General features: G+C 46.1%; 1 protein-coding gene and 1 long non-coding RNA gene across 3 annotated transcripts in view; one reads left to right on the forward strand and one right to left on the reverse strand.

The window, feature by feature from the left end:
• The window catches only part of LOC143934934 (uncharacterized), a 294,377-nt gene that overhangs the window by 194,022 nt on the left and 75,208 nt on the right, over nt 1-25,147 (forward strand). The window lies entirely within an intron of this gene.
• LOC143936006 (integrase/recombinase xerD homolog) lies at nt 9,159-14,675 on the reverse strand. 2 transcript variants are annotated; one of them, XM_077460270.1, is made up of 2 exons: nt 14,382-14,675; nt 9,159-11,162 (listed from the first exon to the last, which is right to left on the reverse strand). In XM_077460270.1, the coding sequence occupies exons 1-2, from the start codon at nt 14,500-14,502 to the stop codon at nt 10,186-10,188; spliced, it is 1,098 nt and encodes a 365-aa protein (XP_077316396.1). In that variant the 5' UTR covers nt 14,503-14,675; the 3' UTR covers nt 9,159-10,185. The 2 variants fall into 2 exon arrangements, with proteins under 2 accessions (XP_077316396.1, XP_077316395.1); XM_077460269.1 differs by lacking the exon at nt 14,382-14,675 and adding an exon at nt 13,737-13,996 and having other exon boundaries at nt 9,160-11,162.

Here is a 25,147-nt window from a genome sequence, read left to right on the forward strand (position 1 = left end):
CAGTGATCGGCCTGGTCTGTCCTGTCTCCTGCCTCATGATTGGCCGTGCTGCTTTGGCACTCTGTTTAGGCATCACAAACCCAGAGCTCTGGGCTTGCGATAACATCTGCCACCTTGTTCCCTACCTTCTGTGTTGGTTGTCATTTGGATTCATCATTACTGACCCCTGACTTGTACCCTGACAGCACTTTTTGACTGCTGCTTGCCTTAACCTCAGATTGGTTACTGGATTATGCTTGCAGCTACCTGCCCTGACTTCAGAACTGTGTACTGGATTATGGTTGCCTGCTACCTGCCCTGACCACAGGACTGTCATTGGACCATGCCAGAATTTTGCCAACAGCCACTATCATTTCCCTGGCCAGTCTTGATACTACAGGTAGCCTTTCTTGGCTCATTCGTTCAGTCCCGGTGCCATCTAGCCAGGAAATATAACACTGTGTTCTAAGAGCTAGGGACAGCCAAGTATCGGTAGGCTTGCTTGCCTTAAGGGAGCAGGGGCTGCTAAAAGCATAATAAACACTCACCAGAAGTAGTTTCTAACCTAGGCATCAGGCTGATGATTACAGCTAGCAGTAGGATCACTAAATAACCACTTGCCTTCTCCTATAAGTTTGGTTTGTAACTTTCAAGAGCAATAACTGTAGAGCTTGCTGCAGCTAAGGGTTCTGGTTCTAGCAACATATCACCAGGGATAGAATAGATCATGTGACATCAGTCTCACTGTGAAAATTCAGTTAGGAGCTGTTGTGTTTAAAGCAGACCTAAAGTACATACCCTTCCTCACTTGTAACAGACCTAACCAGCTTTTAATCCATTACTTTAACTGTTACAAAAAAAAATTAAAGATGACAGTAGCATTGACTATAATTATCCTTCACTTTGCGTGGTGGCTTTTGGATGGCAATTTGTCAGGGATCAGAACTCAGAAGAGTTGGGGAATTCAAATGAGTGATTCATGTTGACTCTGTTTTTGATCCAAGGTTGCTCAACTTTTGGGGAGCCAGTCTGGGTGCTGCCCAGACTGGCTTGAGCCCCTGGGCTTGAGACACTTTCGGGCCCTACCTTCTATACATTACCGTATTTATCGGCTTATAACACGCACCCCAAGTTTAGGAGGGAATTTTAAGGAAATAAAACTTACATTTAAATGCCCATCAATGCAGCCTTATCAGTGTCCATCTGCAGCCTTGCCCATCCATCTGCAGCCTTGCCCATCCATCTGCAGCCTTGCCCATCCATCTGCAGCCTTGCCCATCCATCTGCAGCCTTGCCCATCCATCTGCAGCCTTGCCCATCCATCTGCAGCCTTGCCCATCCATCTGCAGCCTTGCCCATCCATCTGCAGCCTTATCCAGTGTCATTTGCAGCCTTGTCATTGCAGTGTTGAAGTTTAAAAATGGCGCCGCCGAGATACAGAGTTCTGCGTATCTCGGTGGCTCTTGGGTACTCTTGAAGTCCCAAGCGGAGCCGAGAGTAGCCGAGTGTACTCGGCTCGGCTCACAGTCATGCCCAGTCTCTGTGTTATGTCCATCATAGAGCGGGACTGGGCGTGACTGTGAGCGGAGTTGAGCCAAGTACACTCAGCTATGTATCTCGGTGGGGCCCCCTATTGGGTGGGGCCCATTGTTTTGAGCCCAGTCAAGCTCAATGGTAAGTCCAGCCCTGGTGCTGCCTTCTCCCTAGCAAAGTGACTGATGTGTGATGAGTGAGAAGTGCCTTACTTGAAGAGTAGCACAACTTGATGCTTAAGAGCAAGTCAAGATTCATGCAACTCTTCATGTAAGTGTCAAATACCTTGGAGGCCGTAGTAAGGAGAGGGATGCCCATGCTGCTCTGGTCCACACACTAATAAAATCTTAGGGTAGCATGGGTGCCGGGAGCTTGGATGACAGATGATCGGTAAAGATGGTCTGCAGAGATGATGGTAGATGCAGATAGGAGAAGATCTCACAATCACCAGTCTGGCGTGAGCAGGCAGAGATAGTCTGAAAGCTAGATCCAAGGTCATACATGGTCTGGGGACTGGAAGAGGAGGCTTGGTCAGGATCATACATGACTAGGCAGTTGTAACAAAAGCAGGGTCTGGAGGCAAGCAGGGTCAACCATGGGAGATCAAGCAGATGCAAAGGTCAAGCAGTAAGCATTGTAATGTTTATGTGTAAAATTAAGACTTTATTCAACTTTAAAAATGAGGGGGGGGGGGGTTGAAGGAAGACATATTCTTGGCAATTAGTGCATTTTAGAGTCAATAAATAGAATAATTGGTAAGTCCAGGGACACAAATAAGGAAACCAGTTGTATTAGTATCAATTATATCGTATTGGTTCTGTGTTTTTCACTGTGGTTGAGTTATGCTTTTGGAGGTCGATCTTGACTCTAGAGAGAATGCAGGACATCCTCCTTGGTATAGCTTTTCTCCTCTTCCACTATGTTTGCTCACAAGTTCAGCCTTTGCCGCTCTCTTTCCAGACACAGTAAAACATTAGAGCTGTCTGCTAAATCTCCCAGAACAGTGGTAATAATAACAGCCCACTGCCCCTTGCCAATGGGTTAAAAAGCTGGATATTGAGCTCAATCATTCCTTCATCCTTCATGTCAAAGGAAAAACAAAGATACACGCGGAAAGATCACTGCTGCATCATGCTGAAAACATTAAGTGTAATATGGGCTTATTTCTTTCAGTTGGGTTGATAAATTGCTGGCATATCCTTCAGGAAAGCCTGGAATGAGAACTGTATGGCACTGCAGTACTTTGTTCTTCATACTGTACTTTGTAAGGTTAGTGCAATCAAAATGACCATACTCAGTCTTTAGTTATGTTCAGATCCCTTTAATGCTTCCTGTGGCTTTTCAAAAAAAGAATACACACACATATATCTTTCTTCACAAGTAAAGAATAAATAGTGAAAATGAAAGTTGTCTTACTGCAGTTTTAAAGCTCAGTTAAACGGTCAGTTTAAATCAGCTTAACACATTCCAGATGCATCAAAACAGGGTATGCAAGGTCTTAACAAGCACTGTATTTTATGCAGGGCAAAAGGGGCAGATGCCCAGGGCACAGTCATTGCTGAGGGGCCCAAAGCAGCTTCCCCTTGAGCCCCTTGTCATGGGGAGCCGTGGACCGATGGCGGCAGGAGCATGGTGAAGAGATACGAGGAGGGAGAAGAGCTCCCTGACCACCAGAGTGGGGAGGAGCAGCAGGCCACGCATACCTGACACAGCGGTGCCACCCAGAGCCTCCAACCTTCTCTCCGCTCCCTGGACCGATGGGAGGCGCAGGCAGCCAGGGACTGCTATCTGCCCTCCTCTCCACTCACAGCTCTGACAGCGGCTTCAGAAGAGGTGGATCGGGGGCCCCCCCCAAAGCCTGATGAGAGACACATGCAGCCAGGAAAAGCAACCCACCCGGGACAGTCAGTGGTCTATGAATCCGCTGAAAGGAGCAGAGCACTCAACTTCTCATGAACCGACTTTTTAAAAATGTAACTTTAATATATATATAATATTCTGGTAAAGTAGCCTCACCCAACATGTTCAATAAACATATCCCTGGATATTCTGCTGAGGTAACCTGAAAGACGTAACCTCTTTCCAGTATCTGTGGAGTTTTGGACATCATGTGGATCAAGGTGGCAGGGCCACTGTTACAATTAGGACAAAAGGGATTCTCTTTACGATGCCAAGCAAACTGTTTTTTCTGGAGTGTGGTATGTCCGATGCAGAAAAAACTGTGTGAGTTTGTGGATGGGGGATAAGCAAACCTGGGAGAGTGCAGACAACACCATCTCCCACTGGTGTTCAGTTACAGGGCCCAAATCTTTGGACCACTTTTCTTTAGCCGGAAGAACCACCAATGTTTGAAACTTAGCATGAAGAGTGGAATAAAATTGTGAAATAAGACCTTTCTTAGTATGACCACTCTGAAGTATAGAGACAATAGTGGGCCTGCTATATTGCGACGTATGTGCATGAGTTTGAAACTGAATGGCATGTCTTAACTGGAGGTACTGAAAAAACCTCTGATGTGGGAGATCAAATTTCCCACGCAATTGATCAAATTTAAGAGAAGTGTTTTCATACAATTGCACCATATACCGTATCCCAGGGGTAGGCAACCTCTGCCCTCCAGCTGTTTTGAAACTACTAAGTCCCATTAGACATTTCAAGACTCTGACAATCACAGGCATGACTCCTAGAGGTAGAGGCATGATGGGATTTGTAGTTTTACCACAGCTGGAGGGCCAAGGTTGCCTACCCCTGCCATATCCCTTTGTTATACCACATTTCAAAACCCTTAAACCTATTCAACTCCCCGTATTCCCTATTATATCATATGTGAGTAATCAATGAAACCTTGGATACCTATCATTTTCTTCATTGCTTGCCGTATTTTATCTAATAACTTTCCTGTGTAGAAATTAGAAGGTTTATTGAAGTGTCTGGCCTCCAAAAGAGCAAGGAGTGGGGTATATATTATTATTATTATTATTATTATTTTTATATTATTATGGGTATTATATGCAGTAGGCAATATCTCTTGTGTCGGGTCAGACTACTGTATCTTATCCCATCCTAGAAGATGCTGTAACTGAGAGGCGAGAAAATAATACTTAACATTTGGTACAACCAACCCTCCTGCCTCTCTATCCAACATCAGTGTCAATTTGATACGCGGGTGTTTCTTCCTCCATATCAACTCCCGAAACAGGGTATCAATTTTTCTAAACCAGCTAGATGTAACCCATACCGGAGAATTATGAAGCATGTATATTAATTGTGGGGCCAAAATCATTTTAATTAAGTTTTCTCTTCCAACAACTGTTAACAGCAATCTACACCAACTTAAGCATTTATCCTTACATCTATCTATTAATACATTTATAGGTAACCCAGGAGTAATATATCAGCTAACAGCGTTTTCTTTTGCATACTACACCTTTTTTTTTTTAAGACAAGATTCTACATCCTCATGATGATAATGAAGACTTCTTTAAAGAGCACTCAACATACCAATGTTGATGAAAAAGATAATAGGAGAGATAATAAGAGATATTTGTTATCGGTGAACAAAATCCTACACTCTTTTAATTACCCACTAATTACTCTAAGTCTTACTATTAATGATGGCCTTAAGTGATACAGCATGAGCATTTACATTAATGATTGCCTTAAGTGATTCAGCATAAGCATTTACATTTAGTGAAAGATCATTTCTGTAACAAAGGACTCAAAATACTACCTACTTTACTGTTTGGAGGATTATTTGGCATGTTGAATATACCTTTTCTGCTTTGCCCTTTTGCAACTAAAATTAATTAGGGCTCTTTCACACTTGTGTGTTGGCAGTAATGTTCTTTTTGATGTGCTGTACTGCATGCATTTAAATGCATCTTACAGACTTTTTTCTTCTTGCATTATGGAAAGAAAAGAGGAAACGTTCAAAACTGCAGTTGTGTCTGTAACCTGTGCTTGAGAATAAAGGGGGAGAACTGAAGACACAGCATCACTTTGCCCTGTCTTTGCAGGTTCCATAAATCCACCTTCTAGAGGTGCTCAGGATGTGTGCCATACATGCTATACCCTGGATATGCTCCTGCCCTTTATATCTCTATAAAAAACTTCACCTGTAGGCAGGTGTAGTTCAGCCTCCCCTCTGTAGGTGGTGCTGAATCGCAGAGGGAATGGAGGTTGAGAGGATCTTTTGTTCCTCTGCATCCTCAGTAGGTGTCATCAGGGGAGAAGCCATCCGAATGGTAGCTGCTTTACTGAATGGCCTCTGTGGTCAATTTTAGTGAGGGCAATGCTAACAAATTCTAACAAATAGCACTCTCACAGCAGTTGACACACATTTGTGAAGTAGCTAGGTTAGGGACAAGAACCCGCCGGTGAGGGACAGTGTGTCTAGCACAGGGAAAGGTTATGGCGAAGGAAGGATCTCATGCCTGACTCTACTAACTAGTATACTTTGTGGGATCAGGGCTGGAAACACCTATCAGCCCCCAGTTGCTCTTGTCGTCGCACCACCTATCGGTCACCTCTATCGTCAGATGCTGCCTGGTATCCTAGTCTTACCCATGTGTCTTCTCCAGCATAGAGACTGTGTTCCAATAATCCTAACAATGAAGAGCATTGTTGGAACTGCAAGAGCTTTCTTTGCAAGTAGCTACTGTATCAAGTGTCATTTGTTGCTTATATTTGTATGACTATAACGTGCCACATTCCTTGGTCTCCGTGTGTAGTTACTCCACCTTGGATACCACACACCTGCCCAAGCTATCACTTAGGGGCTTGCCAGCCCCCATGTAATATCAGTAAAGTGAAAAAAAGGATGTTGATGGGGAGAGCCAACCTGGTCAAGATGATTCTGATGCCCCAATTATATATTCTCTATAATTCCCCAGTAGTTATTCTGTTAAAATATATCCGGGTCAACTCTTTCATTCCCTGATCTGCAAGGGGGGGCAATTCCAGGATTTCAGAAGATTGGAACAATTTGAGACACCTAAAGATGGAGGGGAGCTAGCCTTCCTGTATTCCATGGCTCTATTACTTAGTGTAGGTTGAATCACTGTAATCAGTGTTATGATATGGTGGAATATAGGATAGAGCACTGCTTTAGCGTATACATTGTGGAGTGTATAATGTACAGAATGCAGCTATCTAGAGTGTGTAATGTACTGTACAGTGTACGAAATCGGGAAACCAGAAGTATGTCGAATACAACAGTGTACAGAAAGGAGCAGCCTGGAGTGTATGTCATGTACAGCACAGGGTGAAGTATGGCAGTCAAAAGTATTTCATGTACAGCATAGTGAGTGGAGTGGGGCAGTCAAGAATATGTCATGTACCACACAGTCTGATTCTCTTTATTAAAGCATTCTAAATAAAACACTTTTTTAATCGATTTTAATAACATTTGATGACACAACTGGTCAGTTGTATCATTACTACTGTAGCACCCTCTACCTGGGTAGGTGCTAGAGTAGGTTTTTTTGGTACATGAAGGTAAATTTAGGCAGGCATAGCTGTAAGCTAGGCCTGTTTTGGGTGGGCTGGGAGTGGCTAGAGTAGCAGCTATGACTCAGCATCTCCTCACTGTTACCTCCCTCTTTCTTCTAGAGGATTCTGGAAGATGAGGAGGGGAAGAGAGGTGGCATTTGGGGTGTCTCAGGGAGCATGGGCCAATCCCCAAATAGTATTGACAGGTGGCAGGCTTCCTTGAAATACCTAGAGTCAGCCCGGTTGGGGAATAGTTGTTGGGTGGAAGAACTGAGGATGGAGTGCTAGGCTGTCGGGGCCTTTGAAGGATCTCCCCAGTCTGTGAGGTGACCTTGGGCCTGGGATTCGGGTGCTGGACAGAGCCCTTCAAGAAGGGATGAAGGATCTGGATGGGAGGCACAGGAGGAGTCATAGGACAGCAGGGGCTAGTATTGCCAAGCAAGTCTTCAGGAGGGAACTACAGGTTGCAGCCAGGAGGGCTGGTGTGTGACATGCACAGTCTGGAGGACTGGAGAGACATGCCTGAGAGGACTGGGAGTGTGCAATCTGGTATGGGTGCAGAGCCAGCAGTGTGGACTGTGATGTTGTGGGCAGTGAAGTCAGGGAGCTGCAGCCAGTAGGGCTGGCAGGGTCTGAAGAGGACTGACTGGGAGCAGTAGTCCATCTGTAAAGACAGCTAGCACTAAAGAGACTTTCCATATTTTCTGCTACACTGCCGGCAAAAGGCTATTGCTTAGGCTTAGCCAGTGTCAGGCCTAACCACTATGTGCTAGCTGTTCCTTAAACCACTAAATAAAAAGTGATATTCAGAAGGAATGGAGCGAACCACTAGATGGGAAACAAATTGCAGGAGGAGGAATAGAGTGAATCTTCTGGACTGTACATGGTATGGTCCCAACCAATTTCTATAATCTTTACTGGTCATTCCAGATTTCCCATACCCCATCCAAGTTAAATTCCCTCAATAAAACAACAAAACAAAGTCAACTGACTTTTCATTGTCTTGGAGTGTCTGGGAAGTGAATGCTGGGCAGGGTGACAGGTGGGCCACAACACTCATCGGCTCCTACGGGGGGCGCCACTACACTACTGTAAATTGATGTCTAAGCAGAGTGCAGAGATTTTAGTAGCACAAAATCAAAATATCATAGCCCAGTATTAGGTTTCAATCTAACAGAATTTTCCCTTGACTAGTGTAGTCTGAATGTTCCCCTTATACTATTCCTTATCTATTAGAAACGAGACCACACCATAGGTTGGAGTAAACTGGCCACAACAGCCTTTATTAAACATAACTCAAAATTACTCCAATAACTTGTAACTATGAAAATATATAAATATATAAATATATATAAATATAAATAACTTTATTAACATTAAACCACATTTTAATTAACATTAACTGCCCATTCTGGTGATCTCTGACGGTGACCACACTTAAACCAATACCCAATCACTGCGGTACACCTGACCAACTTCCCAAAGGCCTCCACCTGTGACCGGTCGGAGACAACTTCCGCCAGTGAACATAACCGTATTCCCTCCAACGTTCAGGAATACCCAGAGGGGCCGATCGTTAGATGAGCCCCCCACACCCTCAGATCCCTTCTGAGTACCTGTCTACCGTCAGAAACCACCAGAAAACACACCGCCAACACGAAAAACTTTCAGCTGCCGTGACAACCGATGAAACCTGCAAAAGAAGAAAAAGACCAGCAAAAAAAACACCACAAAACAAACACATAACAATAGGGCGGGAGGGTGGGAAAAACTGCCTCCTCTGTGTCACACTGGGCTCCGAATGATTCCTTAAAGCCACACCTCTCCCTTTTATGTGACCCCTCCCCTACACTGAACTTGTTTCCTGCAAACCTTTTCCTGAACTTCACCCATAAAGCTTAACCCTCTGTGTCCCTCATCCACACTGTCATGTCCAGCACTCCTTATATCATTGCATTCTTAATCCGTGCTTCTCTTGACTAGTGTAGTCTGAATGTTCCCCTTATACTATTCCTTATCTATTAGAAACGAGACCACACCATAGGTTGGAGTAAACTGGCCACAACAGCCTTTATTAAACATAACTCAAAATTACTCCAATAACTTGTAACTATGAAAATATATAAATATATAAATATATAAATATATATAAATATATAAATATAAATAACTTTATTAACATTAAACCACATTTTAATTAACATTAACTGCCCATTCTGGTGATCTCTGACGGTGACCCCACTTAAACCAATACCCAATCACTGCGGTACACCTGACCAACTTCCCAAAGGCCTCCACCTGTGACCGGTCGGAGACAACTTCCGCCAGTGAACATAACCGTATTCCCTCCAACGTTCAGGAATACCCAGAGGGGCCGATCGTTAGATGAGCCCCCCACACCCTCAGATCCCTTCTGAGTACCTGTCTACCGTCAGAAACCACCAGAAAACACACCGCCACAGCCCGAAAGGGTGACCCCCTCAACCTTGAGGGCCGCCCCACACCCGAAGAGCTTTCTGTATGCCCTCCTGTAAGCCAAAGGACCAGAGGTCAATCCCCACATCCGATAGATGAACGCCATCCCGCCTAAGATAAAGCCCTACATTCACCTCCAATTCCCTGTGTCTTACCACAATGCCCCCGTTCTGCACTACAAACCGCCCAACAACCTTATTAACCCTAATCCTAGTTTTCTCAAGGCTGGCTAAAGACCTGGCCCCCCGCCACACCGTTCTGGCCACAATGTCCGACCACACCAAAATGGTGCCCGGGAAAAGGACTCGCATGCGCAACACATCAGCCTTGATATCCGCCAAAATGTCCTTCACTTTCCGAACTCCCAGGTCATTGCCCCCCGCATGAACAACCAGCACATCCGGGGGCCTATCCCTCAAAGCGAAGCGCTCCACCTCCCTCATGACACGCTCCCACCTCATGCCCGGGAAACCCAACCACATCACCCTAGCTACCTCCCTGGGGATACTCAATCGCCTGCCTGCTGGTAGAGAATCACCTCTCCTGGCCCCCCAGCAGACGTACGAATGCCCCAGGATCCAAACGAGGCGTTGAGAACCTCCATCTGGAATGAAAACAAGAGAAATAACACAACAACCAAAGGAATGTTACAAGCACAGTCCTCCCCCCCATAAATCCCACAGCAAACAACCCCCAGCCGCACCCTCCTTACCCCAGTAGCAACTGCGGCCGGACATAGGACCGGAACCTCCGGGACTCCCATCTACCAATCCGGCGAACCACCGCCTCCTCCAGCCCACATCGAGCCGCTTCCGTGGCCGCCCCAATCCGAAAAGAGTGGGACGCGTAGTCCCGCTCATCCAAACCCACCGCCCTCAGGCATTGCCGAAAGACCGACACAAACTGAAAACGGGATAGAAAAGAGCCCTCCTCGTGCACCAAAAAGGGGCCCGCCCCCACAGGCCGTACCGCCCGGAAAGCCCGTACCGCCGCCACCGGGCACACTACCGAGCCCGGCAGGGCGAGCAGCGTAATCGCCACTCCCTTGCCCCGTTGATCAGTCTTAGACCTACGCAACCGTATACTCACCCGATCCGCAACCACCTGCACATCCTGATCCAACAGACCCCCAGCCACCCGTTTTGAGCGACACACCAACTCCCCAATCCTAAAAGCCCCATAAAACGCCAACGAAAACGCTGCCGTAAACAGAACGGTCTCGTAAGCAGACGAGCAAACGTCCACCAGCCGAGAACAAATTGCCACCAAATTGTCAAATGACACCGGCCGGCGCGCATCCCTACCCTTCCAATCCCTCCTGTACCCCTTCAACGTTTGCCTCACCCAAAAACCCTTCGTCCCGTCCGGCTCCCCCCACAGTTTGAACAAAAAGGCCAACCCCGCCAGCTTCCGCTCAATAGACGCGGGAGACAGGCCCGTCTCAATGTTCCGGGCAACCCAGTACAATACCACCCAGCGCCGGTCGGAGCCCCGACCAGCCACTCCAACCTCCCGCAGGAACGCCCACCATTCCGCCCACACTCTAGAATAAGCGGACCATGTAGCCTCACTCAACGACCTTTTTAACCAACCTGCGGCGATTCCAAGGGAAGTTCCCACATCCACCCGGGGCATGGCGCCCCCGACTCCTCCGCTCCCGGCGCCAGCTGCCGGAACTTGTCCCACTGAAAACGAGAGAGCGAGTCAGCCAAAGAATTCTCCACCCCAGGTATGTGCACAGCATAAACGTAAACATTGAGCCGCAAACAGCGAAAGACCAGGTGTCGCAGCAGCCGGATGACCGGGGGGGAGGAAGCAGTCATCCGATTGAGGACCTGGACCACCCCCATGTTATCGCAATTGATGAGCAACTTCAAATTACGAAACTCCGCCCCCCACAGCTCCAATGCCACCACTATCGGGAACAATTCTAGCAAAACCAAATTGCCCAACAACCCCGCAACCTCCCATGAGCGTGGCCAAGGTTCCGCACTCCACCGACCCCGGAAAAATGCCCCATAACCCGTTGAGCCAGCCGCGTCAGTAACCAACTCCACATCGAAGTTGCTCACTGGCCCCGACATCCACATAGCCCGCCCATTATACGACTCCAAAAATTCATGCCAAGCCCGCAGGTCCTCCCGGTGTTCCCTTCGCAAACGCACAAAGTGGGTAGGGGCGGTTACCCCGGCAGTGGCCCCCGACAGCCGTCGGCAGAACACACGGCCCATAGGGATGATCCGGCAAGCGAAATTCAGCTTGCCCAACAGGGACTGCAGGGCCCGAAGCTGAACCTTCGGCCGGCCCTGCATGCCTGCCAACTCCGCCTGCAGATCCCGTAATTTATTCTCTGGCAAGCGACACTCCATTGCCATAGAATCAATCACGATTCCCAAAAAACTCAATTCCGTCACCGGGCCTTCCGTCTTATCCCCCGCCAACGGCACCCCGAACCTGCCCGCAATGTGCTGCAACGTGGACAGAAGAATCGCACACACATTGGAGGCAGGCGGGCCCACGCACAGAAAGTCATCCAAATAGTGGATGACCGACTCCAGGCCCGAAACATCTCTCACCACCCATTCCAAAAATGAACTAAAAGCTTCAAAATAGGCGCATGAAATGGAACAACCCATGGGCAGGCACAAGTCCACATAAAACTTGCCCCGCCAATGGCATCCCAACAGCCGGAAGCTGTCCGGGTGGACCGGCAGAAGGCGAAACGCCGATTCCACATCCGCCTTGGCCATGAGAGCCCCACGACCATACCGCCTGACCCACCGTACCGCCGCGTCAAAAGACGTGTAGGAAACCGTACACGCCTCCGGGTCAATGAAATCATTGACCGACCCCCCTTTCGGAAAAGACAGGTGATGAATCAAGCGAAACTTCCCCGGCTCCTTCTTAGGAACTACACCCAACGGGGAGACCACCAGGTCCCCCCACGGCTGCACTTCGAAAGGACCACCCATCCGGCCCAGCGCCACCTCTTTACCCAATTTGTCATCCACAACCCCCGGGTGATCCAAAGCCGATCGCAAATTCCTGGCCAACGGCGGCACCCCTCCCAAAGAACAGGGAATCCTAAAACCGTCCCGAAAACCCAGAATTAACCCCCGCGCCGCCGCACCATCCGGATACCTATTTAGGAAAGGAAGCATCCTTCCCAGGTTCACCGGCGTCATCCCTTTTGTGACCGGCGGCACCGGCACGCTGACCTTTTTTGAAACAGCGGGACAGGGGGTGGGTGCCGCCGCACCCGGAGCACTCATGCTTGAAGCGGCACGCGCCTCCGAATTTACAAGCCCCTTCATTAAAGGGCCAGCACACCCCCCACTTCTTTCCGGCCGGCAGTCCCGAGGAAGACGCACTCCCGGCCCCCCCTTGAAGAAACGGAGTGGGCGCCCGCGGAGCAGACATAAGCCTCATCCAGAGGCTTATGTCCTTGTGATCCCACCGCAGGTCAGCCCGCACTGCCTTACGCTGACGAAACTGCTCATCATAGCGCAGCCAAGCCAGCCCTCCATACACTCGGTGAGCCTCCCCAATCGCGTCCAGGTAACAAAATAACGCCGAGCAATGCTCGGGGTTCTTTTCCCCTATCACGCTAGCCAAGATAGCGAACGCCTGAAGCCAATTTGCAAATGTGCGCGGGATCAGCCGATACCTACGTTTCTCCTCGTCGTCCTTCTTGGAACTGTCTTGCTTAACCCTGTCCAAATTAAATTTCTCGAGGGGGAGCAAAGAGAAAATCTCCACATACTCACCCTTGCCGATCTTGTCCCGCACCTCCTGCTTCAAATGCGCCCCCAATGGGCCTTCGAAACAAACATAGACTTCGCACCGGGCAGCATCCGCGATCCTAACCAGGTCAGACCGCGCCCCCGGGTCCGCGGGCACCGGGGGGACCCCCGAGCCCACAGCCCCCACATCCATGCTCCCCGACACCGCAGCAGGCGGTGCATCCCGCGCAGGAATGACCTCCGCCCCCCCGGCCCCCCCCACAGTACCCATCCAGGGGGCCACCTGAGGCGACCCGGAGCCCCCAGCAAACTTACCAACCAGGGCCTGCAGCCCCCCCAACAGCTCCTGCAACTGACCTGACGGCCCCCCCGGGGCCACAGGCCCCGCCCCCTGCGCTGAACCTGCCGCAACCCCCCCCAATACGTCCCGGGATCCCGTGGGTACCGCACCCCCCTGCGCCACCCCCATCAGATCCCGCAAGGCATCCGCCAGCAATGTAGACTCCCGCAACTTACCCGGGCCCCCAGGGGCCTCGGCGACCGGTACCGGTCCGGGTGCAGAAAAGGACCCCTCCTCCTCCTGGGACAGCTCGCTCTCCGAACCGACCTCTCCAGCGCGCACCGGGGACGCGGCCATCCCCCTGTGCTCCGCGCGGTCCATCCGGTCCCTGCGATCCGGGACTGCAGGCAATGTCCTCCTCCCCCCGCCGCCCCCGGCATGCCGGCGTCTAAAACCAGCCCTGCCAGGCACCTTGGCAGCCTTCTGCGACCCTCCCTCCCCCCCCTCCAGCATGCGACCCCCCCGGAGCGCCCCCCTCCCCCCCACCGCGCGGATGCTGGCCCCAGGCCCAGCATGCCGCAGATCCCCCGCCACGTGCACCCCCCCTTGGCCTGCCGACCCAGAGCCATCCACACTCCCCCCCACCTCCACCGGGCCCCGTGCGGTCCCGGCGCCATTTCCATGCGGCCGCGAAGCCCCGCCCCCCTCCGGTCGGCGGCGCAACGACCGCCCGGACCGGGGGGAGCCGATAACCTGCCGTTTTGCCGGGGGGACCGATCGGTCCACCCCCGGGCTCCGGGAGTCACGAGGCGGCCGAGGAGTAGGCCCAGGAGAAAAACGCGCCGGAGGCCGAGACCTCCGCGCGCGCAGTGGAACCTCACCTGTCCCGCCGCCGTCCACATCGCCGTCCGCCAGGTCACCCACACGTTCCCGCAGCCAGTCCGCACCGTGCACCTCCGCCGCCCGTCGCAGCCGCGCGAAGAGTCCCTCGAGGTCCGCCATAGCAGAGGAGCAGCGAAAAAACTGCCTCCTCTGTGTCACACCGGGCTCCGAATGATTCCTTAAAGCCACACCTCTCCCTTTTATGTGACCCCTCCCCTACACTGAACTTGTTTCCTGCAAACCTTTTCCTGAACTCCACCCATAAAGCTTAACCCTCTGTGTCCCTCATCCACACTGTCATGTCCAGCACTCCTTATATCATTGCATTCTTAATCCATGCTTCTCTTTAACACTGAAAAAAAGTACTTATGTTTTTTCATATCTTGTTTACTCTCTGCAAACTAAAACGTGTGACACTGACAATTATTTAAACACATATGCAAATAAATTAAAGTTGCTAATGGTTCCCCTCTAAGTTGTAGACGTGATAAGCCAGAATGATGTGCACATATTTATTTAATGTCTCCTAATGACAAACGACAATGTTGTGTAGCTGAGCGGGTGTTGCAGGCTGGCAGATGTTCCCTTTTCCTAGATAGATTAGACGCTCTTCACATTTTGCTGTAGTGTTTAATTAAATTCTTCATACAAACAGTCATAAAAAAAGTGGAATGCGTCAGCTGATGTGGCGGTCTATAAATTCTACTTGCTGTGGAACTTTCTAGAAGAGTCAGTTATAGGAATGTTGAGAATCTGTACACTAATCTTTCTATTAACGCATTCCATTGCAATGCATTAATTGCAGCCCCTGTGGAAATTCCACAAACAAGGGAGAAGCATGCAGTGTCTCGTGCAGGACCAAAGGCTGTAGTGACCTTTCTGCCTTGTGACCCTTCTCAGTCCAGCTGCTAAAGCCAAAGCAGTGGTGGACCTAAGGTTATGTGGTCCCAAATAATAAGTGTAAGGTCCGTTATATGGTCTATTGCACACGGTAACTGGTGCAACTTGCCATTTTTTTATGCCTTTTTTCCATGCCAGAAGCCTCAAAGAATGACTGGGAACTTAAAGCCTATCTCCGGGCAAATTTTTTTCCCCATGCAGTGGGGCAGTGCCCGCACTGCATGGGTTAACTGCTAATTTTGTTAAGTGGTGAGCACAAATCTTATACTCACCCGAACGGGGGGAAAACGGGGCTCCCCCATATACAGCAAGGGACTGTTCCTGGTCTATTCAGCCTGTCCTGGGCGTGACGTCATGAACAGTCCACTGACCGGTCTTGTACTTGGAGGATCGGTGGATTAGGAAAGTATATCTCCACTCTCCTCTCCCCTAACCAAAACAAGCAATTAACCCAGTATTTCTCAACTCAAGTCCTCAAGGCGCCCCAACAGATCATGTTTTCAGGATTTCCATTGATTTGCACAGGTGATTTGTTCAGTTTCACTGCCTTAGTGTCAGGGCTGGCTTAGCCCTTCCTCCTCTGAGCTGGCCGCTCAGCTGTCGGCTAATTGCCAGCTCTCTTCTCTTTCCACAGTTACCAGCTGTTCCCGATGATGCTCGTCTGACCTGCCTATTTAAAGCCTTCCAGCTCACTCTTTCCTTTGCCTTCGCGTTGGTCACATCACTAGGAACCATCTCCTGCTGTTTGTTTCAAGACTGGCTTGCTGACATCCCTCCTGGCTTCTATCCTGCTTGCAGTTGCTCTCCTTGGATCCCTGACGTCTGGACTGGCTGACTACCCTATCTGGCTATTGGACTCTGGCTATGCTTGACTATGTTTTTTCCTATTTACCTTTTTAGTTTTATTAATAAACAAGTGTGATTTGATTGTAATTCTGTCTGTCTGTTTCATGGTTCCTGACACTTAGTAATTACCACAGCCGTTTTCATCTGAGGGAAATCCTGAAAACATGACCTGGGGCGCCTTGAGGACTGGAGTTGAAAAACACTGAGTTAACCTATGCAGTGCAGACATGAGAGAAAAAAGGTGCAGATTGTGATGCTACTGGTCTGGCCCTCCACCTTGTATTCATTGTAAAAGTACCCTCAGTACAGGACATTCTAACTAGGGTGCTTAACCAAGCTCTCTAGGCAGGGTATAAGTCAATGCTTGCCTTGCCAGTCTGATTTCATGAGGACAATTGTTAGCCCCACCCCTTTGTGATGTCACCGCCCCAGTATGCACCAGTCGGTGACATCACAAGGGGGCCACCACCAGGTGACATCGCCAGGTGGCTCTGCCCTTACCTATATAGGAACTGTCAAAAGGCAGAGCCTGCAGTAGGCAGTCAGACTTCATTGGAGACGTTTTTTTTATTTTCCAGGTCCGGCGGTGGTGTCAGGCCTCAGATCTACATTGGGGGACATTGTTTTTTTAAAATCTTTTTCAATAAAGGAATTGTCAAAATCCTGTCTACTGTTCATTTATTTTTGACACTTTTTTTGGTGAATGGGTAGCGGTACAATGGCAGGGGTCAGGATCTGGGGGGAGTCCCTCCTTACATGCAGCCTGTGTTAAAAAATATTTTTTTTTTGTGGCTGCCTGGAGGGAAGTGGCACCCAGGCACCCCCTATGGACGGGCCGCCGCTGCTCATATGTCTATTTCCCAAAGACAACCTCTGGTTATGACGCTGAACACGTGCGCTCAACCATGACAAGGCCTGTTCTGAGTGGAACCTGTCCTGCTAAACCACTGTATGGTCTTGGCAGCAAGCAGTTCAGTTTCAGGGCCTTGGCAATTTTCTTATAGCTTAGGCCATCTTTATGTAGAGCAACAATTTTATTTTTATTTATTTTTTCAGATCCCCGGAGAGTTCTTTGCCGTGAGGTTCCATGTTGAACATCCAGTGACCAGTATGAGAGTGATAACACCAAAATTTAACACACCTGCTCCCCATTCACACCTGAGATCTTGTGATCTTGTAACACTAATGAGTCACATGACATCGGGGAGGGAAGATGGATAATTTGAACATTTTCACTTAGGGATGTACTCACTTTTTTTGCCAATGGTTTAGACATTAATAGCTGTGTGTTGAGTTATTTTGAGGGGGCATCAAATTTACACTGTTATACAAGCTGTACACTCACTACTTTTTACATTGTGGGAAAGTGTAATTTCTTGAGTGTTGTCACATGAAAAGATAGAATAAAATATTTACAAAAATGTGAGGGGTATTCTCACTTTTGTGAGATACTGTATGTATGTGTATGTATGTATGTATGTATTTTGGTCTTTTTTCTGCCATCACACGTATCTGTTTCTATGGTTTTTTTTCATTGACATGCTTTATCTTGTTAGTCAAATGGTTTCTGATTGTTGCCATCAGTGGGCTTTGAGCAATGGATGTCTGTCCTATATGTAAAGTAAGGACAGGACTTTATATTACATTATGCTATTTGGGTGATAACAACTCAGCAGTGACTGGCATGGGTTTACTTATCTGTTTGCTATTCATGTAAAATGAAAATGTTGTATAAAACTCAGCAGTAACATCAAGAAAGCTGTGGCATTGCCCTTCCAACCCAAACAGTTTGCATTTTATTATGCCTATGTTTCTCAATAGCCAAGAAACTGCGGGAGTACGACTCACAGCAGAGGTCTGCTGAGAAGTTCCTTGCAATTATGACCCTGCCCCGATGTATTGTCATTTAACTGAGGTTAGATCACTGGAAGGGGTTTCCAGTTTACAGAAGTTATTTTCTGTCTGTGGCAGCACAAAAGCTCCATTGTCTTTTTTTTTTTTTATTTTTTTTTTTTTGTACTTGCAATTACAGTAAAGTTGCAAGTACAAATGTACCCAGCATTGCCACCTATTCCTTTAGCCAAGTACAATGCCGTTCATAAAAATAAGTCCCAAAGCAGTGCTCGCTATCTACATGCTCTAGATCTACACTTAGCATCCTCTTCCGTTCTTGCCACTCATTCTCTGGGTTGAATGATAACCAGCATCATTCAACCCACTTGAGGGCACATGAATAACCCACCCTGGGTCATTGTAAAATGATGTAAGAACAGTGCCAATGTCATTACATAGCACCTTTCCACAGCAAAAAAAAAGGAAGAGGACCTTGCGACCTCATGGGACTGGACCAAAGAAAGCTCTAAAAAAGACATATATACAAAAGAAATAAAGAGAGGACTGGCTGGGTCCTCCATTGGTGTTGTCTGCCCAACCTGGAGTTGGGCTTTAAGTTGTTGGTAGATTTTCGTTTTCAGCAGCAATGGGATAGGGTCAGTTGGAAGGTGAAACCAGAAGCAAATAAGAAATTTACATGTACTCTAAAAACAGACAACGAAAAATGAAAGTGGACCATTGGGGTGAAAGAAAATTATTTATTCTTGTCTCAGTGTGTATACTAGCACAAATGTAAAACATGTAATACCTAATACATTTTAGATATAACTGAGATCATACTGGGATACACAGGAATTATGAACTCCATCATGGAGTGTTTTTTATGGATTGCTAACACCTTCAGCATTACTTTTATTTACTTTTTTACGGCAGCAAGCAACTTGGAGAGGGAAAGGATCTGCTGCGGAATGAGCGCACAATGAAACGTTAATAGTTTGCAGACTTGAAAGAGTATCTGTAAAAATTGTTCCAAAAACAGGGCATGTGAAGCATAGCATCCAGACATCTAGTTGGTTGTTGCGTAAAAACACTTCACTGAATCTGATTATTTTCAGCCACAGCTTTTGAAAAATTGCTCAATTGATTTAAGAACATTTACATTTAAAAATATGTTTATGTAGTTTATAAAGAAAAAAAATGAAGACTGAATTCAAGTTATGGCTTTTTTTGCATAGTTACATGTCAATATGCATATTCTATACCTGACCGATCCTTGTAGAAAGCAAGGAATCACTGAAGTTGCTATTGCTACTAACGTGATCTTCACTGTCCTCTGGATCCTGTGTTGAGTGACTTGCCCTGCTGCATAGTAACCACATGGGATTGCCTGCTTGGCATGGGTGCCATTCAGTGAATGCTTTGCATTTTTCTCATTGATTGCAAGGTACCTGATGACTGGGTGAGGTGGAGACCGTGACATCACTGTCCTGCCTCTCCACATTGTTCAGTCAGAGAATGCTTTGCATCTATTGAGAAAACGCAAAGCATTTTTTTGAGGTGGAGACCAAGACGTCACTGTCTTGACTCTCCACATTGTTCAGTCAGAGAATGCTTGCATTTCTTGAGACAATACAAACATTTTTTTGAATGGTACCCGTGCAGAATGAGCATCCCCCCCCCCTGTGATTATCATGCAGCAAGAAGGCACTGTGGCTTGGGATTTGGAAGACTGCAATGATCTCCATAGTAGCGATAGCTGCTGCATTTATTCTCTGCTTCTCCAAGGATCGTACAGGTATGGAATATGCATACTTGCATTGGGCCAGGCTAAACCAATGTAACTGCAAAGATAAACATACCTGGATTTCAGCTTTGTTAGCCCTTGTACACACGATCGGAGATTCCGACAACCAAATCCGTCGGATTTTGTCCGACGGATGTTGTCCGAAACTGTTGTATACACAGGGTCGGACGAAGTTGTCGGAAAATCCGATCGTTCAGAACGTGATGACGTAATTTCGTTACGACGGGACTACGTTCAGGCTAGTAGCCAATAGCTTTGATGTAGGAATTTGATCTGAGCATGCGTGGCACTGTGTCCGATCGGAATTCTGTACACATGATCGGAGTATGTCCGATCGGAGCATTTTGTCTGAAAATATTTCCAGAAAGTTGGAAAATTTGGTCCGACGGATATTCTGACGGAAACAGTCCGATGGAGACCACACACAGTCGGATTATCCGACAAAACGATCCGATCAGACACATTCCGTCTGAATCTCCGATCGTGTGTACAAGGGCTTAGACTTGTTTGTTTCTTTAGAATATCATAAATGCAATATTTTTTTTGTGTAAGCTAGTGTAATTACCTACAATCAGGCTTTATACTAACTCACCACCTTATGAATATGAAAGTTGAAGTCTCCAAAATTACTCTGAAAAATTTCAACACAACTATTCTAACCATGGAAAGACTGAAAAAAAATAAAAAACTGTAAACACCCAAAGGCTATGATAGCCTTTGGGTGTTTACATTCATTTTTTATTTTTTCATTCTTTCCATGGTTTAGTTTGCTGTATACACACCCAGCCCTCACAGTGGGTGGCATCCTCACCTAATCTTTCATTGATCGGGCTCCCAGTACCTTATGGCTTTTTGATACACCCTATTCTAAGCAGCATATAGCATTATATGGTTGAGTGGCTCCAGACACAATTCTTGTACTTTTATAAAGTAAAAAAGACAAAACACTTTCTTGTTTAGTTTGGCTAGAGTGGAGATAAATTAAAACAACTGTCAGGTATTATTTTGGCCTTTGTTAGAGAAATTTATATTTTCCCTGTTTACCATGATCGCCAAGAGTGAAAGTAAAAGAAAATCCCAATCTTTTGAGTTGTCAACAAAATAGAAATAGAGGGAAATATTTCAATGGGGACACCAGTTCTAGTGACCCTGGTGAAAACGAGTAAATCCCTCTTTTTTAGGGATTCCATCTTTCTGTGTTGGCTATGGGACAAGAAGTGAAGGGAAATCTCCTAAATAGGACACATATGGTAAATAAAACTGTCAGGTGTTATAGCCTTCCCTTACTCTATCTAAAAATGAAAAAAAAAATGCCTTTGATTCTACTTTAAGCAAAGTGTTTTGAGAGTGGTGCTCATACTGTTTTAAATTTCTTTCTTACCGTTAGGATCTGGAATCCGTATAAAATTGAATCATTATAGAAATAAAGCATCCTAAGCTCATCAACCATATTACTGCATAGATGCCCACCAAACTCCTCCCCAAAGACAAGCCATAAAAGAGAATGATTTCTTGAAATGTTCCTATTTGTCTTATTTTGTAAGAAGTTTTCATTTTGTCAAGAACATCTTGCTTGGGTCTGCTGCAATATTTGAAACTTGGCATACCAGCATATATACAACTCTAACAGAAACAGTGCCCAGCTTATATTTCTGGGCAGGAGGGTTTATTTTTATTTTTTTTAATTTAAAGTAAAATAAAAAATAAAAAAATCAGTACTTTGGCATAACTTGGTAATGGGATCTCAAAAGCAGATTAGCTGAACTGCTGGCAGAACAAATTTTAAGAGGTCATCTCTCATTTCTACTATTAAGCGGTTGAAGTATTGCATAAGGCCTAGAGGGTTTATTGATCTCCAGCAGAGATATCATGATGTCTAAGCTGCAGTAAATGGTCACTGAATTGTACAAGGTTTGATAACTTGTGGCAGGGCATAAACTGGGAAATTTCAAAGCCAATGTTTATGTCATAGTTGTACATCGGAGACCAACCTCAATAACAAAAAATTACCAGCTTCTACATTTACAGGATAAGCTCTCTAAGTACTTGAAGCAGCAGTTGTCTGTCCATTTTTTTTTTTTTTAGGTAATCTTCCTCTTTGCATAGGTTAACACAAACACTTTTTATTTTTTGATTAATAACATTCATTAGAAAATTTGGTTTTACAGTATAAAATGCCAAACGTCAGAAATCCTTATTTACATTGACTAGATTGGGTTGATCAAATAAAGGAGTGGAGAATATTCACTTATTTTACAAAATAAGGTAAAGCTCTATTCACTCTGAATACTCAACCATGTGTAAGTATTTTTTCTTGCACTTGATCGGATGATCAAAGTAAACGCTACTCCGCCGTATTCGCTAAGCTAAGTGAGCATTCAAAAACCAAACATTCTCTACTCCTTGTTTAGCAAATGAACCCCAGAGTGTTGAACAATGAGGGTGACCAGGCTAGCCAGACCACTTCCGTTTACAGAAGAGAAGGATAGGTGACTTGTGCAAACTCTCGTGTTTATTTCTTGACAGTTTTCCTTTAACTTGAGTTAAGTAAGCCCATTGCACTTAACAATATTTCTGGTGTGTTTTTTTTTTTTTTTATTACATAGTCTATATTTTTGAATTTTCCATCCTCACTTTGCAAGGCATTAAAACAACAGACAGATATTCATAAACATGCTTACCCCAGGCTCCACAATGCTAGAGAGAAAGTTGGTTGGCAGACGTTTCCCTGATTTACTGGTGGCTACTTCCTTTGTGATGCCGTAGTTAGCTGAAGTGAAAAATGGGCCAGAGGAAAACGGAGTGCCATGGGAGCAGAGCCAGATCATCCACAAAGCAACCCACTTTGGAATGCTAGGATTGTGTGTGTGTGTGTATGTGTGTGTGTGTGTGTATATATATATATATATATATATATATATATATATATATATATATATATATATATATATATATATATATATATATATATATATATATATACACACACAGGGCCGTCTTTAAGGCAGGGCAAAAGGGGCAGCTGCCCTGGGCCCTGTCATTGTTCTGGGGCCCAAAGAATCTGCCTCATACTATCCTGGTTTAAATTCCCCCGTCTCTCTGGGTTTTAGTCCCATGCTGTGTCCCAATATCTCAGGGTGAAGTGCTGCTACTAATGCTGCCCAGCTCTGCCCTATTGTTGTGTACAGATGACTCACCTGCCAGACCCTGTTTACACATGTAAATACAGGCATTCATATGTAAATAGCGATGGCATTCATATGTTAATAGAGACGGCTGGCAGCATTGATATCCACAGTAATCTCTAGCAACCAATCAACAAGCAGAAATCATGTGCTGTAACCTCTAGCAACTAATCAGTGAGCTGTAATGTGTGCTGTAACCTTTAACAACCAGTGAGCGGTAATGATACCGTAACCTCTGGCAACCAATCGCAATAGCTGCCTGATTTGATTCAGTAAACTGATTTTGAGTCTAGCTGCTATTTGTTGTATGTCTCAGAGCAGGTGGAGAGCAAAACTGCATTGGAGGGGGCCCCAAGAAAAGTTTTGCCCAGAGTCCAATAATTATCAATTGACAAAATGGAATGTAACTGAACAGAAGAGAAATCCAAATCAAATCAATATTTGGTGTGATCACCCTTTGCCTTCAACAGCATTACTTCTTGGTACACTTGCTCAGTTTTTAAAGGAACTCAGCAGGTAGATTAGAACATCATGGAGAACTAACCATGTATCTTCTGTTGATTTGGGCTGCCTGCATCCCAGTTCCTATGTTTTCCTGCATAGTTGAGTCGCTTATCTTTGTTTCCACATCCTATGCAGAACAACAACTGAAAAGGGAACTGGGGTGCAGAAAAATGGCAGCTGGTGCTCTCGACTGATGAGTCAAAACCTGAAATATTTGGCTGTAGCAGAAGACTTGGAAAGTGCTACAATAATGAGTGTCTGCAGGCAACAGTCAAGAATGGTGGAGGTTCCTTGCAAGGTAGGGGCTGCATTTCTTCAAATGGAGTTGGAGATTTCAATAGGATCAATGGTGCCCTCGATGCTGAGAAATACAAGCAGATATTTATCCATCATGCCATACCATCATATTCTGCAGCAGGAAAACAACCCCAAACATACAGCCAATGTCATTAAAGTGATATTAAAGCTTTGTTTTTTTGGAGGAAGATCGGGCTCAGGTATGTATTAGCGGGGCTGGGAGGACTGCTGCACAGAGTAGGTTTTTTATCTTCATGCATAAAAACCTTCAGCCTTCACAACCACTTTAACAACTATAGACAAAGAAAACAGAGAAGGGTGCTGGAGTGAATCAAACTCTGTATGACATCAATTTATTAAATCTAAGCACACTTACATCTGTGTGGTAGCAGCAGTACAGCATACAGGCAATCTCAAATGGCACCAGACATCAATGAGCACAGTTAGATGGGATAACCTCACATGCAGATCGTGGAACCACCAACAGCATTTCAGCGCGGGAAACTGGCAGGCCCAGCAGCGGTATGCACAGGGAGAATGTCAGCTGTCAATGTGAGCAGTGATTTTTGGGGGTGGGTGGGACCGGAGCAGCCGTCAACCACCAGCCAATGGCTACACGTTTCTGGGGCTCTGTCTCTTTTCTCAAGTGGCTGCCCAACGCTAAGTAACATTGAGTGGACAGACTAACTTTAGTGTCACACTTACAAGATCAGACAAGCGCAAACTTGAATCCATGATGACAGATGATACTTTTTTCAGGCTTGTATTATGGAGAGGCTGATAGAGCCAGATTGCCAAATCCGTGCAAATACATCTAGAACCAAGAATAATAATGTAAACACTAGCAAAAGTCTGTTAGCAGATTGTGTCTAGGTGTATGAACCCAGAATGGCAGAACTGTAAAGTACTCTAATACACCAGTAAAGATTCCCAAACTGTGTAGTGACAGCAACAATGCATACAGAGCTGAACTGCAATGTCAAACAGGGAATGTCTGAAATCTTATAATTGTGAATGCTCTACTATTAGCAAATTGACGTGTGGGTGCTTTTGTTCTTCCCTTGGCAAACTTGCTATCCTAGACCACAGCATACATTGACTATACAGGTCCTTCTCAAAAAATTAGCATATTGTGATAAAGTTCATTATTTTCTGTAATGTACTGATAAACATTAGACTTTCATATATTTTAGATTCATTACACACAACTGAAGTAGTTCACGCCTTTTCTTGTTTTAATATTGATGATTTTGGCATACAGCTCATGAAAACCCAAAATTCCTATCTCAAAAAATTAGCATATCATGAAAAGGTTCTCTAAACAAGCTATTAACCTAATCATCTGAATCAACTAATTAACTCTAAACACCTGCAAAAGATTCCTGAGGCTTTTAAA

This window comes from Lithobates pipiens, unplaced genomic scaffold, assembly GCF_037356315.1.
Source record: "Lithobates pipiens isolate NorthernLeopardFrog02 unplaced genomic scaffold, aLitPip1_a1.2 Scaffold_28, whole genome shotgun sequence".
In the NCBI taxonomy this organism is placed as follows: domain Eukaryota; kingdom Metazoa; phylum Chordata; class Amphibia; order Anura; family Ranidae; genus Lithobates; species Lithobates pipiens.